Source organism: Gopherus flavomarginatus, chromosome 7 (assembly GCF_025201925.1).
Source record: "Gopherus flavomarginatus isolate rGopFla2 chromosome 7, rGopFla2.mat.asm, whole genome shotgun sequence".
Taxonomy (NCBI): Eukaryota; Metazoa; Chordata; order Testudines; family Testudinidae; genus Gopherus; species Gopherus flavomarginatus.
In genome coordinates this window covers 70,477,654-70,493,571 of record NC_066623.1, presented here as the reverse complement: position 1 = coordinate 70,493,571, position 15,918 = coordinate 70,477,654, and the positions used below count along the sequence as shown (strand labels likewise).

Sequence of the window (15,918 nt, the reverse complement as noted above, 5' to 3'; positions counted from 1 at the left end):
CTCGCAGCCTTAGTTATGGCTACTTAAACACAATAAATCCAGTAGAGTTTCTCAGAGATACACAGAATGTTTAAACATGTGCCTCTTTTTTTTTTCTCTTTTTTTTTTTTTTACACATTCAAATGAATAAATAAAAGACAGTAGCCTGATTTTCAAAGCTGCTAAACAAATTGACATCAATGAGAATTGTGGGAGCTCAGAACCTTTGGAAAATTAGGCCATCTATTGACATGTCTAAATATGGATTTGGGTATCTAGCATTAGTCTTCCAAGTTTGAAAATTCTGTCCACAAAAGGCCAGCTATTGCTGTGGGAATTCTGGAATCACTAGCATAATAGATGTTCCCTGGTTGTATTTTCTGTTGCAGGGTTTTATACTAGAAGGAGTAATGACTTCTTCAATGTAGTGGTCCCAGGTTTATTTAAGTCTTTGAGTCTTATTGCAACTATTTATTAAATTTAGTATACATTATCTGTTTTGGTGGTCCTGTTGAAGTGCCACAACACCCTTAATTGCGGAACCACGTGTTAACAGCTTTTCCTCTCCTTTTCAGTTTTTAGTCCAAACCAGTGGCTTTGGGCACATCAAGAGTTTAATCTGGAAAAGTGCTGAGCAGCTTTCAGAGGTGATAAGAGCTGAGGTTGCTGAGCAACTTGCAGACTTGAGTCCTAGTCAATAGCTTTTCTACAGCAATAATGGAAGAATCCAATAAACTGAAAGCTAATACACACCTGTAGTGATGCACAACTCACCTCTGCAGCACCTCCTGCATTTTCTGGGGAATTAGTGTTCCAGCCATTGGAGTGCCCTCTGCAAGCCAATGTACTGCTTGTCGCTGGCCCCGTATCCCTCCCAGACCCCAGTGCCCCTCTCCCTTGGGCTCTGCCCCCTAGCAGTACCCCCACTCTCTGGGCTTCCCTCCCAGGGGAATCCCCACCTTCTATCCCCACCTTGCCTCAGTGTTCACTGCCAGTCTTCATCTATCCCCCACACTCTGGGGCAGACTGCAGTCCATATCACTCATCATTGGCAAGGGGGTTTTGAACCTGCTGCCTCCACCTACCCCCGGGCTGCACCTCTGCAAGCCCAGTACCTTTTCAGGCCTTTGGCTAGGCCTGAAACCTGGGGGTTCTCCAGGCAGGAGCTCCTCATCTCCCTTGCCCTATTCCCCAGCACTGCTCTACTCCAGTACCTTACTCAAGTCTCAAGCAACCAGGTCCTTCTCCCTCTGTGCCTAGAGAGAGACTGCCTGTGCACCTGGCCCACAGCCTCTTTATAGTGCCAGCTGTGGCCTGATTGGGGCATGGCCCATCTGTGGCTACTTCCCCAATTAGCCCAAGTTTTCCCCTACCACAGCCCTCTCCCAAGACTCTTTTAAGCCATTCAGGGCAGGAGCGGGTGTCCACCCCACTATAAGACTACAAAGCAACCTCCTGTCACAAGATGTTAGGCTATAAAGGACCAATCTGAAACCAAACATCTCTTTTATTTCTGTGTATAGCACTCAGCTTACCAGGGACATTACTGCTATATGAACACCTTGCCCTATTGTTCTCAGCTCCCAATTGCCTATGTGCACAGGTGGGAGGATCATTGTTACATTAAAGAAACACCTGGGTTATTAGAGGTGTTCAGAAAAAATCTGTCCGAACAAATTGTAACAAAGTTGGAAATGAAACTTCACCAAAACATCCATGAACATATACTTCCATTTTCCTAGCTGTCAGTCTGTTGTGCTAAAGCCCATTCATGATATTATGCATGTGCTTTACATTGTCTCAATCCAGTGGCCACTCATTTGCAGTGATTTCATGTCCTTTATGACACTCTTGAGGAAGCAGTTCTAATTCACATCCTGTAGCATGGTATTCTTGTAGAACTGTGTTTGGTTTAAATTATCATCTTTCTACTCCAGGGCATCACTAATGCAGAGATAGCATAGGTGAATTCAGAAGCAATTATATGATAAATAGTTCACACAGCCTTGGACACTCAAATGTGTTTAATTTGAGAGATGGGAGCTAACCTATACTAGTAAGTTGTTGACATGAGTTCTCAAAATTCATCATCCCACTACATACTATACACTATCATGTCAGCAGTAGGTATTAGCCCTAATCCTATGGTAGAATTTTGGAACCTAGGATTCTGTCGTACAGGTGAAATCTTTACCAACTAAATCTCACTGACATAATGAACTAAATCTTTTCACAATGTAAAATATTGAAGTTATTTTACAGTCAGAGGAGCATGAAATGTATCTACAAGTAGTTTGTACTGTAGCTTCTTCTTGTTTGTTGTATGCCCATAATTTAGAAACAGATGATAGCATCATTGTTGTTACCTTAGATTTTTATAAACCATATTTATTTTTATAAATAATACTATATGGAGTCTCTGACAGTATTGGAAGTTTTCACACAACATTGCACAATGCCATAATAACTGTGGTCTGTATAAGAGAGCAATTGTCAATATAGGTAACAATCCAGCTAATTTTTCTATTTTCCTTTAAAATATTTCCTCAGTTTTTCATGTATGTAAACATTAATTCATCTTAAATCTTCCACTCCTATAAAAAATGTCTGTCTCATCTAAAAACAGAGAAACAATTTACTGCCTACCCAGGAGTACTCACTGAGAGACCAGAAAAGCTGACTATATACACCAAGGACAGCTGGCTAAAAGAGCTTGGATCTGTTTCTGTGGTGGGATGGATATTTTGCGATCTTGAACAAAGACTTCTCTTTTCTTTGCTGCTGCCCTAGCTTCACTGCTTATTTCATTCACAAAAGGTGAAGCTGAATACTGGCTAAGTTGATTAAGTGAAACTTAATTTAACCTAGTGCACTGTTCTGTCCATGTAGCAGAGTTGCTTAGAGCCTGACTCCCTGTTCCACTGGTGTCCTGTCAATAGCAGTCCCCACAGATAACACTGGCCCTCTTGATACAACTTTTTTTTACAAGCATTTTAATATACACATTAAAAACAAATAATTGACATCCAGACTCCCTCCAACCATGCCTCTTTGGCTAGAGGTTGTTATTATGTAGCCAAGCTGGAGTCTCAATTTTACCACAAAGCTTTTGGGGTAGTTTGGTCTCCTCAACAGGTAATCACACTGAGAATGATCCCTTTGTCTCCCTGTCACCTGTCTGTGAGTCTAGCAAACTATCTTTCTGTGGAGTTTCCTTCTTGCCTGTGGGGTTGGCCTCTGGATGGTTCTCTGTCTCTGTGTTCTGTGATGATCACTATCTCTCTGTAGGCTCTCTGAATGTGTCTGCTGCATCATGCCTCCTGTTCCTTTGGATCACTTGTCCCTCTTGTGCAGTCACCCTATATAACCTGAGTGCCAGTCTACCCCTCGCAACTCTTTTAGTCCACACCTTCTGGACATGTTTGTTGCATGGTTGGATTCTCACAGGCGTGTGTGACACCAGAGAAATTAGGTCCTTGACTGACCTGTCATACTCCTGTTATGCCTCCTTTCCCTGATTGCTGGCCATCTACTCTCTGCAGTATCTCTATCCTCCTGGCTGCAACAGGTCTCCTCTCATCAGTAGCAGTGTTTTGGTCATGTGTCCCACCAGTGTCTGCACTAGACTGTTTTGGCACCCTTGTGATGAGGTACTCCTGTGTACCAAATGCTAACAAGCTGTCTGACCCAGAGGAAGCAGCCTTATGTAACAGTGTCTTTGCTGTTCTCACAACTGATTCCACCTGCTGCTTCCTGATTGCACACTTCCAGTTCCAAATGGGTTCGTAACTCTGGTGTTTGTAACTCTGAGATTCTACTGTGTATGAGGTTTATTAGATAGGAAAAGGAAATTAGAGACTTATTTACAAGGTTAAAGCAAGCAAGCAGACACACTAACGAGTTACAATCTGCCGTTTCAAAATATAATATAGGCTTCTATAATCAGCAAGTTCTATTTAACCTTTAGGACTAACTGAGGCCAAGCAGCTGGGGATCTCTTGTTTATGCCTGGAAACACCTTCCTGCTCACCCACCCCGTCCAAGCAGCACAGAGATACCCAGTTCTTTTGATTCAGAGTTTGTATCCCCCTCCTGCCATGTGCTCCAACCTGCATACTGAGCTGATGGGAAGAGTCCACTTGCATGACTCTTCTTCACAGGGAGGAGAGCAGAACAATAATAAGAGTCTCAAATCTTTTTGTTGATGGTTCCTCAATCCAGATTTATGGAGTTTCCAGCTGTAAAATCCACTCATAGTCTGTCATGGGTCTCCTCTCTCAGGAGGTATGTAACAATTTCTGTAGAAGAGCTGCTCTTCATACTAATTAATGTCCCTCTCCTATACAGCCATTCAAATGGTCACCGAGGCTCACAATACAACTACTCAAATATTACACTATGGAACACAGATATTACAAGTAAAATTATTGCAAAAAGCAGCTCACAAGCATTTGATAGTCTAAACACTAAGCATGTTCTTATAATTCTAATACATACTTTATTAACATTAACCCACAAGTGATCCAGACAGATTCTACCTATGTATTTTTTAATGTCCATTTGACATGGTGACCTGGGCATGAGCTGGCACTTGGTCTGCCAATGTCACAGCATGTAGCAGCCTGTGTGCATAAGGCAGTAACACCGGGGTCTACCCTTTGGATTGTGAAAAATCTGCATCACTCCACAGTTTCATTCTGCTTCGGGGAGCAATATTTCCCCAGGACTTCTAGGACTGCTGAGAAACTTAAAGCAGTGGTGAGCTTCAGCGTAGTGCAGACCTCTCTGCCTTGCTCCCCACTAAAGTATAGCAACAGTTTTACTTTCCTGCTGCTCTTGTCCTCCAGCATGACCAGGTTGTGTACAGCTGGAATGCGTCCTTTCACCAGATCCATCACTGAGCTAGGTTTTGTATCTGCAAAATCCAAGGCTCCGAGGGGCTTTAGATAGAGTTCCGTGGCTCACACTACCAGCTTCTCCACTGTGGAGAGCTCACAACTCCGATGCTGTCACCACATTTAATTCACAAGGAATGAAACTGGATGCAGGTTAAGTTGCGTAAGTAAAATTGTATTATTTCCTGCACACTGCTCTGTTCATGTGGCAGAATTGCTTCCAGCCTCACTCCCCATGATCCCCATTCAGCTGGTGCTCCTGTCAGTTACAGTCCCCACAGTGAACAATGGCCCTCTACTCCAGTTCCACTGATCAGGATACTCCTCCCTAAAAAGACTTTTGATTTTAAGTGCATATCAGTCTCATCCCTGATGGCTGAATGTCTTGAACAATGGATCAAAGACAGTTCCAGGCTCCAGAGGAGTTTAGCTTTAAAGTAAAATGCAGTATGTCAGCTTCCCTGTTGCCTGTAAAACTGCTCTTTCTAGGACACAATCTACCTGATTCTACAGCACAACCAATTCATTCTATCTCCAACCCCACCTCCTTGCAAAAACATACGTATATTGACAACATGCAAGTCATTAAATAGACTCTTAAAAAAGATTTCTAATGCACTATGAAGTGCTCTTTTTTCTTGGGAGCTTGAGGATTCCCATTCTGAAATGAAATGAAATAAAATAAATGTTCAATGACATGAAAGATGTCTGCACAAAACAAAGCTTGCTGCGGTCTCTCCTTTTGGACTGTCACTAGCTCTCCAGATTCCTTTTATTTTCCAACCATACTTGAACGAGTCAACTGTACTACTACAGGATTTGTAGCTCATTCTTTTCAGCTCAGCATCAGTGGTACCATCTATCAAAATCACCCCTTGGGGAAGAACATAGGCAGTATTATTACCAACATGAGAAAAATCAGTAAGGATTTTACAAAACAGAGGACATGTCATCCTTTCCTACTCCACTGAACTCTTAAAAGCAAAATCATGGTAGAAGTCATAAGAACAGAAGAACTCACAACAACTGAGCACAGGGTATTATGGTGCCACAAACGTACAACTAATGGTATGCTAAAACTAAAGTAACATATGATAGTCAATTAAAAACAGTAGGATTCTGATAGTGACTGATTACTGAGATCAATAATGGTTGTAGCCTGAGCACCAGCCCAATGAGAAGAATTCAGTGTCAGCAGCCTTGTCACATATATGCTTTCAAAAGTGCATGTGAAATCAGTAAACAAACAAAAGGGTGAACCCTTTCCTATTATCTAGCTAGGAAGCAGCATCTCTGTAAAGGAGAGGCAGCTGTGAAATGAATTTAGGAGCAATAGCTTTTGATAAATTTGAGATTAACACCTACTGTACAGATGTATAGAGCATTATTTGTTCTACTCTTTCCCTTTTACCCTTCAGCTATGTTTTTGCTGTTGTTTTCCCAGAAAGAGTTAAAATGATGTACAAAATTTAGCACAATAGTAATTGTTAAATTCAATGTGCAGATGATGATCTCTATTGAAAAAAAATTGAACAATTCTCCTTAGATAAAAATATGGATGATAAAATAGTGGACCAGGAATATAATTCTAAAACTATATAGTTATACAACACTACGCTACAATTAAAGAGAACTTCTGAATCTAGTAACAAACAATAATGAATCAGCCTAAGGACCAATGCTGTTTAATATCTTTGTAAATTAGATAGAAGTAAACAACATCAGATAAATAGCCTGATAAACATTTGTGTGAAAAATGTTTCCTTCATTCAGTTTGCCAATATAGATATTATGGTCCATGCCATACAATAATCCTTCTGTGTTATGATAGTGATTTTCACTTAAATTGTTCAGATTGCCATGTAATATTCTTGTTCTTAGAAAGTTTTATTTACAAAATTCTTCACACGCAAAAAGTATGTTCTTTGCTAAAATGACTTGTACTACACCTTGTTTTTTAAGAGAAAAGGAATGTGATGATATAATGACATTATCTAGCAAGGAGCTAAACATGCATATTTATACAAATACAATGTGTATGAGATAGGAGCAATAGCTTTTGATAAACTTGAGGTAATGATCACTGCCAGTAACAAATACAAGAAAAATGAACATTACTAGTGCATTGAACACTACTTCCCCCTTCAATGTTTTGTCTGTATTACAGTCTGTACTTCATTTCACTTCTGTTATTAAAATTATTATGATTTAATGCAAGATATATTGATAGTTTCATCAGATAAATTTCCAGTGAGTCAGCTAAAAAGCAACATGTATGCAGTCATTAAGTGATCTGTTCAAACGACAGAACTTTAATTTAATCCAAATTTCCATTCAGAATAAAGCATCAGCCCATATTTATTACTTGTGACTGCTATTAAATGGTCCATGTCTGTTCCTGTTTGCCCACTATTGTTTAAACTGTTTGTGTTTTCTTTTTTCCTCCCTTTGTCAGTCACGAGAAACGGCCTCACAAGTAAGTGTTTGTTATTTGTCTCCCTTTCCCTAGTGTTGACCATAGTGAAAGTAACCCTGACCAGTATGGAAAGAGAACAGAAAGAGCTTAGAATCAATGTGTGAAATTAGAATGTTAGTGCAGTTCAGGGTCTCATGTCATTTCCCTTAACATGTGCAAAGGCCCTCCTATAATTAAATATTGTAATAGTCTTCTACACAAATGAACTGGCATTTCCATAAAAGTCATAAACATCTGTCTCAAATTATAGGAAGTATATTTGACATATACTTAATACTTATGCACAAAAGCATAAGCTCGAAAGCTTGTTTCTGTCACCAATAGAAATTGGTCCATTAAAATATATTACCTCAGCCACCTTGTCTCTCTAATACCCAGGGACTGACACTACAACAACAACAATGCATGAGAAAAATATAGCTTTCCTATTGTCATCCTTTTTTCTGTGGTGTATTAAACAGTGTACTTGTGAAAATCTTTCAGCCAGAGAGTTATGCCTTTTATATGACTCTTCCATACTTCAGCAATTTATCCCTGCTAAAGGCTTGCACATTTCAAGCAATTAAGAACATATAAAAGGTACTCAGTGAGGAAGTCCAGAAGTCTCTCTTCAACAGGCAAGACGCATTCCATTGAATTAATTGAGCTAGCAGTCATACATTCCAAGACTGAAAGGGACCATCATGATAATCTTGTCTGACCTCCTGTATAACAGACCATAGAACTTATCCCAAATATTTCCTAGAGCAAATCTTTTAGAAAAATATCCAATCTTGATTTTAAAATGGTTAGTGATGGAGAATCCACCAGGACCCTGGGTAAATTGTTCCAATGGTTAATTACATTCACGGTTTAAAAATTATGCCTTATTTCCAGGCTGAATTTGTCTAGCTACAACTTCCAGTCATTGGATTGTGTTATACCTTTGTCTGCTAGATTGAAGAGCTCATTATTAAACATTTTCCCCATGTAGATACTTAAATAGAGTTATAAAGTCACCTCTTAATCTTCTCTTTGTAAAGCTAAATAGATTGACTTATTTGAGTTCAAATAGTTTTAGTCCTGGCTTCTAAGAAACAGAATGGCATTGAATTTCTATTAGAAATAGGCATAGAAGCCTCATGTTTAGAAACATAATGACAAGAAGCACTAACTAATGCATATCTTCTCTTGCTGTTGGGGAATGTAGGATCATATTTATATCAAGCCACACACACTCTACATAATGCTGTTCCAAGGGCACATAGAGAAAAAGACTGCCCATTCTGCAGGCCATGCTGAACGTTAATATGTTCTTTACTCTATTGACCTGAGTGTGACTTAAGCATGTGCTTAACTGCATTGCTGAATTGGAGCAGAAGAAGGAGACAAGAGAAAGGTCTCTATGATTTCTTTGACAAATCTATTTCCTGAATCCCTTAATTTCTTATGTGATTTTCCCCTTTGAAGTCTCAGATTTCTATTAGCGTCGAAGAATGGGAAGACACCAAAGACACCAAAGAACAAATAAACAACCGCAATAACCATCGTAACTCCACATCCAGCGATCAGTCAGATCATCCCTTGTTACGACGGAAGAGCATGCAGTGGGCCCGACGGCTGAGCAGAAAAGTGCCAAAGCATTCCGGCAAAACAGCAGAGAAAATAAGTCAGCAGCGGATGAGCCTTTACAAGAGGTCTGAAAGACAGGAACTTGCTGAACTTGTGAAGAACAGAATGAAGCACTTGGGACTTTCCACAGCAGGATATGGTATGACTATTATTATTGTCTAATATCACCTAATTTTATTTCATAAAATCATAGGATGCCATGGGCGAAGTACAACTATAGCTGAGTGCAAAATTTTGAAATTCATAATTGGTCAAATTTCTCAAGAGTTTTGATCAAAAAAGGAGAAAAATGTGTGAAAAAATATTGAGCCTTTTCCAACCAGCTCTAGTTTTGGTAATCTCAATCTCTTTTTAGATGGGATATTCATAAGGCAGTTGAACCAATTGGTGTTGCTATTGCTACAGGACATGAAATCAGAAATGAAAACCATTTTCTCTTGTATTTGGAGGTTCATTATAGAGATAATCATATTGTATATCTATAGATGTAACATCCTCTTTATTCATATAAACAGATGGTAACAGTTGTTGTAAATTTTGCTTATACTTTAAAGGGTTTTGTTTGTTTGTTTGTTTTTTCCTGGAGGATATATCATCTTTCCTTTGATTTTTAAAATAAGATGGGAAACATGCCCAATGTGCTCACATCACATTTATGAGTGATGCATCACTAGCTTGATGCTTCAATGTTTTTTCATCCCCCTCTCTGTTTTTCAAGCTTTTAAAAGCGTATGAAAAATATCTGTTTAATTAATACATATAGCATTGTAGCACACTTAGAGGTATATTGGGCATCTGTCCAGAGATTTTAGCACAAGAAATCAAGTTATTCATGAGCCTAAAAAGCTAGACCATGACTCACAGCTCACTACATGCCATTTCAAAAGCTTCTCTCTTAGCCATTGGCAATAACTTTGGAAAACAGATGGCAATTTGTAGCACATCAGAGCCAACTTCCTATCCAAGCTGAAAAATCCACTGCATATTCTTTTCTGGTTTTATTTTGATTAACAATTAATACAATGTTGGGCAAAAAACACAGGATTGAACATTAGCTCACATATCATTGTTTGCCCAATATCTAGATGAGTTGGGACCTGATTTTCTTAATTGCATGGTTGCTAAATTTGCACCAGATCTAGTCATTTTTCAGATGGCTAAAACAATCTTTCATGTTCTAATGGACTTAGGGAGTGCCAGCTGGATGGAACCTAGCTCATTACATTTTGGGAACCTGAAGAAGTAGAAAGCCATTTCTGAGTGGAGATGACATGCAAAAGTTACAGGAACAGCTGCTGTCCTAACATCTAGGTTTGTAGAAGGAGTCAAGTGTAAAATAAACTGCAGTTAGTCAACAGCAAATTCCTGTTTATCAGTTTCCAAAATAAAGATAAGAGGATTAATACAAGGTTTTACAAATGATGTTGAGACTTTTGCTATACAAACTGATTCACATTTGACACAGCATTCATAAAGAAAATTTCCATCCTGGATCCTTTTGGTACATATTTGGTATTGTACTTAATTCAATTTTAAAACAGGTTCTTATTTCACCCTCATCACATTAATATCTGAGTCTCTTCAAAGAATGCATTAAGCAACATGACTGGCATCTGTCACATGTGGTTCATTTTATCTCACATCCTCTCCCCAGGGAGGAATTGTGTGTGAAGTGGAGTGATTTATTTTGTAGGATTTTCAGTTGTTTTTTTTTAATGTACGTGCTTCTATGTGTTTATGGAAGAGAAGGTAACTTCAAAGATATGCACAGTAAACCTTGCACCTGTAGCAGAAGTTGGTGAGATGTGTGATGATTAGGTTTGTGATGGCCTTGGGTTTCTATGGGAGTTTGTACCCCTTCCTACCATTTGTACTTAAAGATTAGAAGAAGAAACTTAATTGTGACACCTGGGAAAAATGAGAGATGGTTATAGCTCAAAAAGCTTGTGTCTTAATTTGAATTTTCCTTAAAGTGTTCTTCTGTGTTGGAAAGTTATCATAGAAATGGTATTGTGGGGAATTCCCTGTTTATTGTTTCTCAGTAATTCTAGGTCAAATATGATCAGTTCACAATGTTTTATTTTTTAACCAAAAGGCCTGCAAATTCTGCCTAGGGTCTGAGACTCAGCATGGGTTCTTTTTAGCTCATCTATTGCCAGCAATAAATATTGTGCAATCAGAACTTAATTAACAATTCTACTGACTGAATCCAAGACAGAAGAGAATCCACCTTACCTTCTGTAGCAGGACTTCTTCTCCACCTCAGTGGGTCCTGTGCTTCCTTCTAGCTGTGGGTCAGGATAGCCTCTCGTCTCTTAGATTCCTCCCCCACACACACACATTTATAGTGGGTGGGGAAATTCTGTCTCCAAGCAGTCTTCCCATTTCTGGGCCTGCTAAGCCCTCACAGCTTCATTGTGGCTTTTGGACACCTCAGTGGACATCCAGTGAGAGGAAAGGGGGAGGGGGCAGTCCTGCTCTCTACTCCAGACACCAACCTAGGGACCCTACAAGTAGCAGCCTCACACTGCCAGTTCCTAGGAAAGCTGCTAGTTTCCCTGTGTTACTTCCCCACTCTCCTTGGCTTATTGTCCCCACTTAGGTTGGGCAGGGTTCCTCCCAACCTTCCAGTCAGTGGAGGAAGAGCCACCAGTCTCTGGTAGCCCTTTCGGGCATGGCAGCACCACACTCAATGCATGGCTCAGTCCAGGGGTGAAAGTAGAAATAGGGACTTACCAGTACGGGACTAGGTTGGGGCCAGCTCTGGCCACTGGAAGGGGTGGGGATGGGGAGCTCAGAGTCAGCCCCAGCCCGTCCTGTACTGGTAAGTGCCCTCCCCTCCCCCACCAGGGTAGCAGCGGAAGCTGGGGGCTCCAGCAGCAGTTTAAAGGGCTCAGGAATCGGCCGCTGCTACGGCCCCTGTCCTTTAAATAGCCACTGGAGCCTGACGGAGCCCTAGGGTAGTAGCAGCAGCAGCCAGGGGCTCTGGTAGCAGTTTAAAGGGCCAGGAACATAGCGGCAGCGGGAGCCCAGGGCCCTTTAAATAGACCCCAGAGCCCCACCACTTCTCCAGGGCTCTAGGGGCTATTTAAAGAGCCCAAGACTCCTCTGTTTCTACCACCCCAGCCCTTTAAATAGCCCCCAGAACCCTGGGGTAGCAGCGTCGGGGCTCCGGCGGCTATTTAAAGGGCTCAGGGCAGTAGAGGCAGAAGGAGCCCCGGCCCTTTAAATAACCCCTAGAGCCCCACCGCTACTCCAGGGCTACAACAGTGGGGCTCTGGCAGCAATTGAAAGGGCCTGGGGTTCCAGCTGCTGCCGTGAGCCCCAGACCCTTTAAATTTCTGCCTTGGAAAGCTGGGCCACCCCGGTGCAGTGCACTGGCTCTTGCTGGAACACCGTACTGGGGCATATTGGCTTACTTTCACCTCTGGTTCACTCTCTCCCCTCTGACAGACCTTTTCTTCAGGTCTTTGGACCTGGAAGGGTCCTTAGCTCCTGTTTAGGGTAGGGTTTCTCCCCAATCTCTATACCTGCAGGGTTCTCCCCTGGTCTTTGTCAGCTTCCCCACCACCCAGCTCTTGAATAGCTCACCTTTACTCTCATAACAACTTATCACTCACCCTAACTGGCTGGGGGAAAGCTTTTAACCCATTCTGGCAAGTTCTTAATTGGCTCCAGGTGTCCTAATTAACCTGGAGTAACCCCTGCTCAGTTACTTGGGGAAGAGGGACCTGCTTATCTTGAGGCATTACCTTCCTTCCTACACCCTCCTGTAGCCTTCTGGCCTGACCTTGTCACATATCACATTAGCTGTATTAGTTCTGCAGGGCTAAAAAAAGTAAAACAGTACATTTTTTTTTTTGTAAGGAAAAACAGCTACGGCTTCTAATATAGCCAGCAACACATCTATTGAGTGAAAAGGTGCCATTTTTACATAGTCTGTTTTCAGAAGGGAAGTTTGTATCTAGTGTTTTGGCTCAGGCCTATCTATAGGAAAAATATAAAGAGATGTTGACGAAAGAATATACTTGTCTTTTTCCCTAACACAGCAAACACAGATAGCTGAGGGGAGAGAAGGGAGAACTAACCAGGAATGATGTTTCTTTTGCTACTTCAGTCAGCTTTTTCACCAAACTGTAGTTTAAAATTGATATGTAAGTAGTTTTCTCCCAGAACAGAAAAATCTAGCAGCCACATGGCTGGGAGTATTCTATATGTTGCAATTAAAATGACACATTGTCATAGTGAGAAAATCCATTGCACACTGGTTTCTGAAATGAAAAGCATGATCTGTCTTGATCAAAATTGCTGTCATGTATTTGATTTTTCCCTCCCTCTTTCCAACATGTACACAGTGAAGATTACAAGACAGCTGGGAATATTGTTACTAAGCAGTAACAAATCTTGTTTGTTAGAATATAGAATGATTGACGTTCCTAAAGGTGTAAGCATGACAACTTGTCATCCAAATGAAGCTACTTCTACAGGTGCTGACAGTTTCTGACCCTGATCATGACTGGTGTGTGTACTGTCCCTTCCAGTTAAGAACAGAATGGTAAAAATGAGTCTTTTCTGGAGATTGGGAAATAAATGACTGGACTGTTAGGCAAGGCTTCAGTTATATTTTAGCATCACTCATACACATGAGCATGCACATGCACGCAAAACACATAAAATCTAAAGTATTAGAGCACCTATACATGCACACAGAAAGAAGCCCACAAACACAAATGCAGATCTGTCTCTGCCCCAATAGCAGGAGGAGTCACCATTCTCCCTTGTCCTTTCACTGTATGCAGCCTTTAGAAATTGGAGCTCTACTTTTTGGGGAAGGCTGGGATGTTATAAAGACAGGAATATTTCTGACAATCAGTGATACTTTTACTGCATTAACTTTGACACAGGATACTCGTGTACGGTGGAAGCCCAACTGGTAAGAAAATAAGTTTTATAACTTCAGCCACTCTCTTACTTTAATAAAAAGTCAGTAATTAGAGTTTCCAGGGGCAGCAATGGATGGAAGCAGTTACTAGTTCCAGAGTGAGGTTCAATAGACCACACAGTTGCTGTGAAAGCACAGGGTCTTTGTACAGATGGCTCTTGGCTTCCAGTGTGTTCCCAAAATAAACCCTGGCTCCCAACAGAGGCACTTGGAGGAAACTTCACAAGGAGAACCTTTCCAAGATTTCATCCCTATAACAGAGGTCTTACCTTACTTCGTGCAAATGGGGCCTTTGCCTCATTTTTGCCCTTACTGTAAATGGTTTAGCCTTTCCACTAAACCAAAATATCTCACCTTCTGTCATAATGAAAGTTCAAAACAAAACCAAAAATCCAGTCAGAGTCCAGACCACTTCATGGTCCCAGCTCTTTCCCAATGATCTGCATGTTTTCAAACCTTCAATCCAGGAGAAAGGAGAGGCACTTCTTCCCACCTGCTGCTGGAAGACCCAGCCACAGGCCTTGAGAAAAGGAAGTGAGTGCCTGGTTCCACTACCTAAGCCCCACTCTTCCTCCTTGTCTGGGGTTTGTGTTTCACTTGCTCATGGTGTTCCACTCCCTCATCTGATCCATCAGAAGTAAAAAACAAAAACAAAAACCATAAGCAAAAAACAAAACCTCTCCTTTTCATGAGTCCATTTTCTCTCCAGCTGCCTCTCTACATGGCTCCTTCTCAAAGGCAATTTAGATCCACAACCTGTTACCCCATAAGCTCACTCTGTTCTTGGGTAAAAGAGGGCATATATGAACTCACAGTGAAGGCCCAATCATCCCGAAAACAGTCTCCGTAGTTTGTTCTGTAACCATCTAACAGCCCTGAACCCTAAACTCTTGAATAAACTTTTGTAAATTGTATGCTTTTATTCATAATGACAACCTGTATGCTAGATTTTAACTTTCTATAAACTAATTTGGTCTAGTAGAATTGTTACGATATAGTCAGTTAAATATAGTAGTGAGTGTTAAATGGACCTTAGTAGTCTTTGTAACAGAATAACTCACTTAACTTTTTAAAGAACTATGAGTATTAATGTTAGGAAATTGTTAACCTGAGTGCAGAGTGGCAAAGCATTTATAATATAGCATGAACAAGATAGTTTGTTCCCAATGGCCTTATCAAAATCACAGCTCAATTGTACAAGGTGCTGTGTACACACATAGGAAGGGAAGGAAGCTTGCAACCTAAGACAACAAGCATCACGTGAAAGGTGATGGTGGAAAGATATATATCATTTATAAACCTGGGCATTTAAAAATAGTTTTAAGAATGCAATCCAACCATTTTAACCAAAAAAAATTCAAACTTTCAAATGGATAAAAACAAAAACCTGCCATTGTGATCTGAAAGCAATATAGGCTAAAATCTTTCAAAGATGCCAAATTAATTATGATGCCCTATTAATGAGAATTTAGCATTAAAATCTCCTAAATGGCTTTGAAAATCTCAGCTGTACAGTATCACTCCACTGATCAAAGAAGTCTTGCAGGATATCCTGAACCTTTGGAAAAATTAAATTTCAGATGAAGTTCATGTTCTAGGAGGTCCCAGTGCATCTGTTCAGCTCAGGGCACATTACTGAATTTCAGTTAACCAGAGCTGAATTAACCAGAGCTATGCCTACTCAGGTTATACTTATTACAAATATAGCAGAATGTGTTTTATGAGATTTGTGGTATTTTAAGGTGATGAACTAACACAGTAAAAGGTAGACCATCAGATTACCATCAGCCAGTTCCTTTCCTATTCCCCAGATACTGTGCCTGAGTTTATTCAAATATTGTTTGCACAAAATTTATCTTTCCTGTTTAAATAGATGTGTGAAGCAAGATTCCTGTAATAAAATGAGCACTTGTGTTGTAATAAGAATTCCTATATTCAGAATTTTACAATGATGCAAGTTATTCCCTTGGTAAAAATATACCTGAGCCAATTAGCATATTAATCCCTACTAAAAT

General features: G+C 40.4%; 1 protein-coding gene across 8 annotated transcripts in view; it reads left to right on the top strand.

The window, feature by feature from the left end:
- Nucleotides 1-15,918, top strand: part of KCNT2 (potassium sodium-activated channel subfamily T member 2) — a 282,967-nt gene that overhangs the window by 250,864 nt on the left and 16,185 nt on the right. For 5 of the 8 annotated variants that reach the window (XM_050961381.1, XM_050961380.1, XM_050961374.1 and 2 more), the window contains 2 exons: nucleotides 7,330-7,350; nucleotides 8,800-9,100. In XM_050961381.1, the coding sequence (XP_050817338.1) occupies nucleotides 7,330-7,350; nucleotides 8,800-9,100 (322 nt within the window). The remainder of the gene's footprint in view (nucleotides 1-7,329; nucleotides 7,351-8,799; nucleotides 9,101-15,918) is intronic. The other 3 variants (XM_050961379.1, XM_050961378.1, XM_050961373.1) reach the window with 1 other exon arrangement.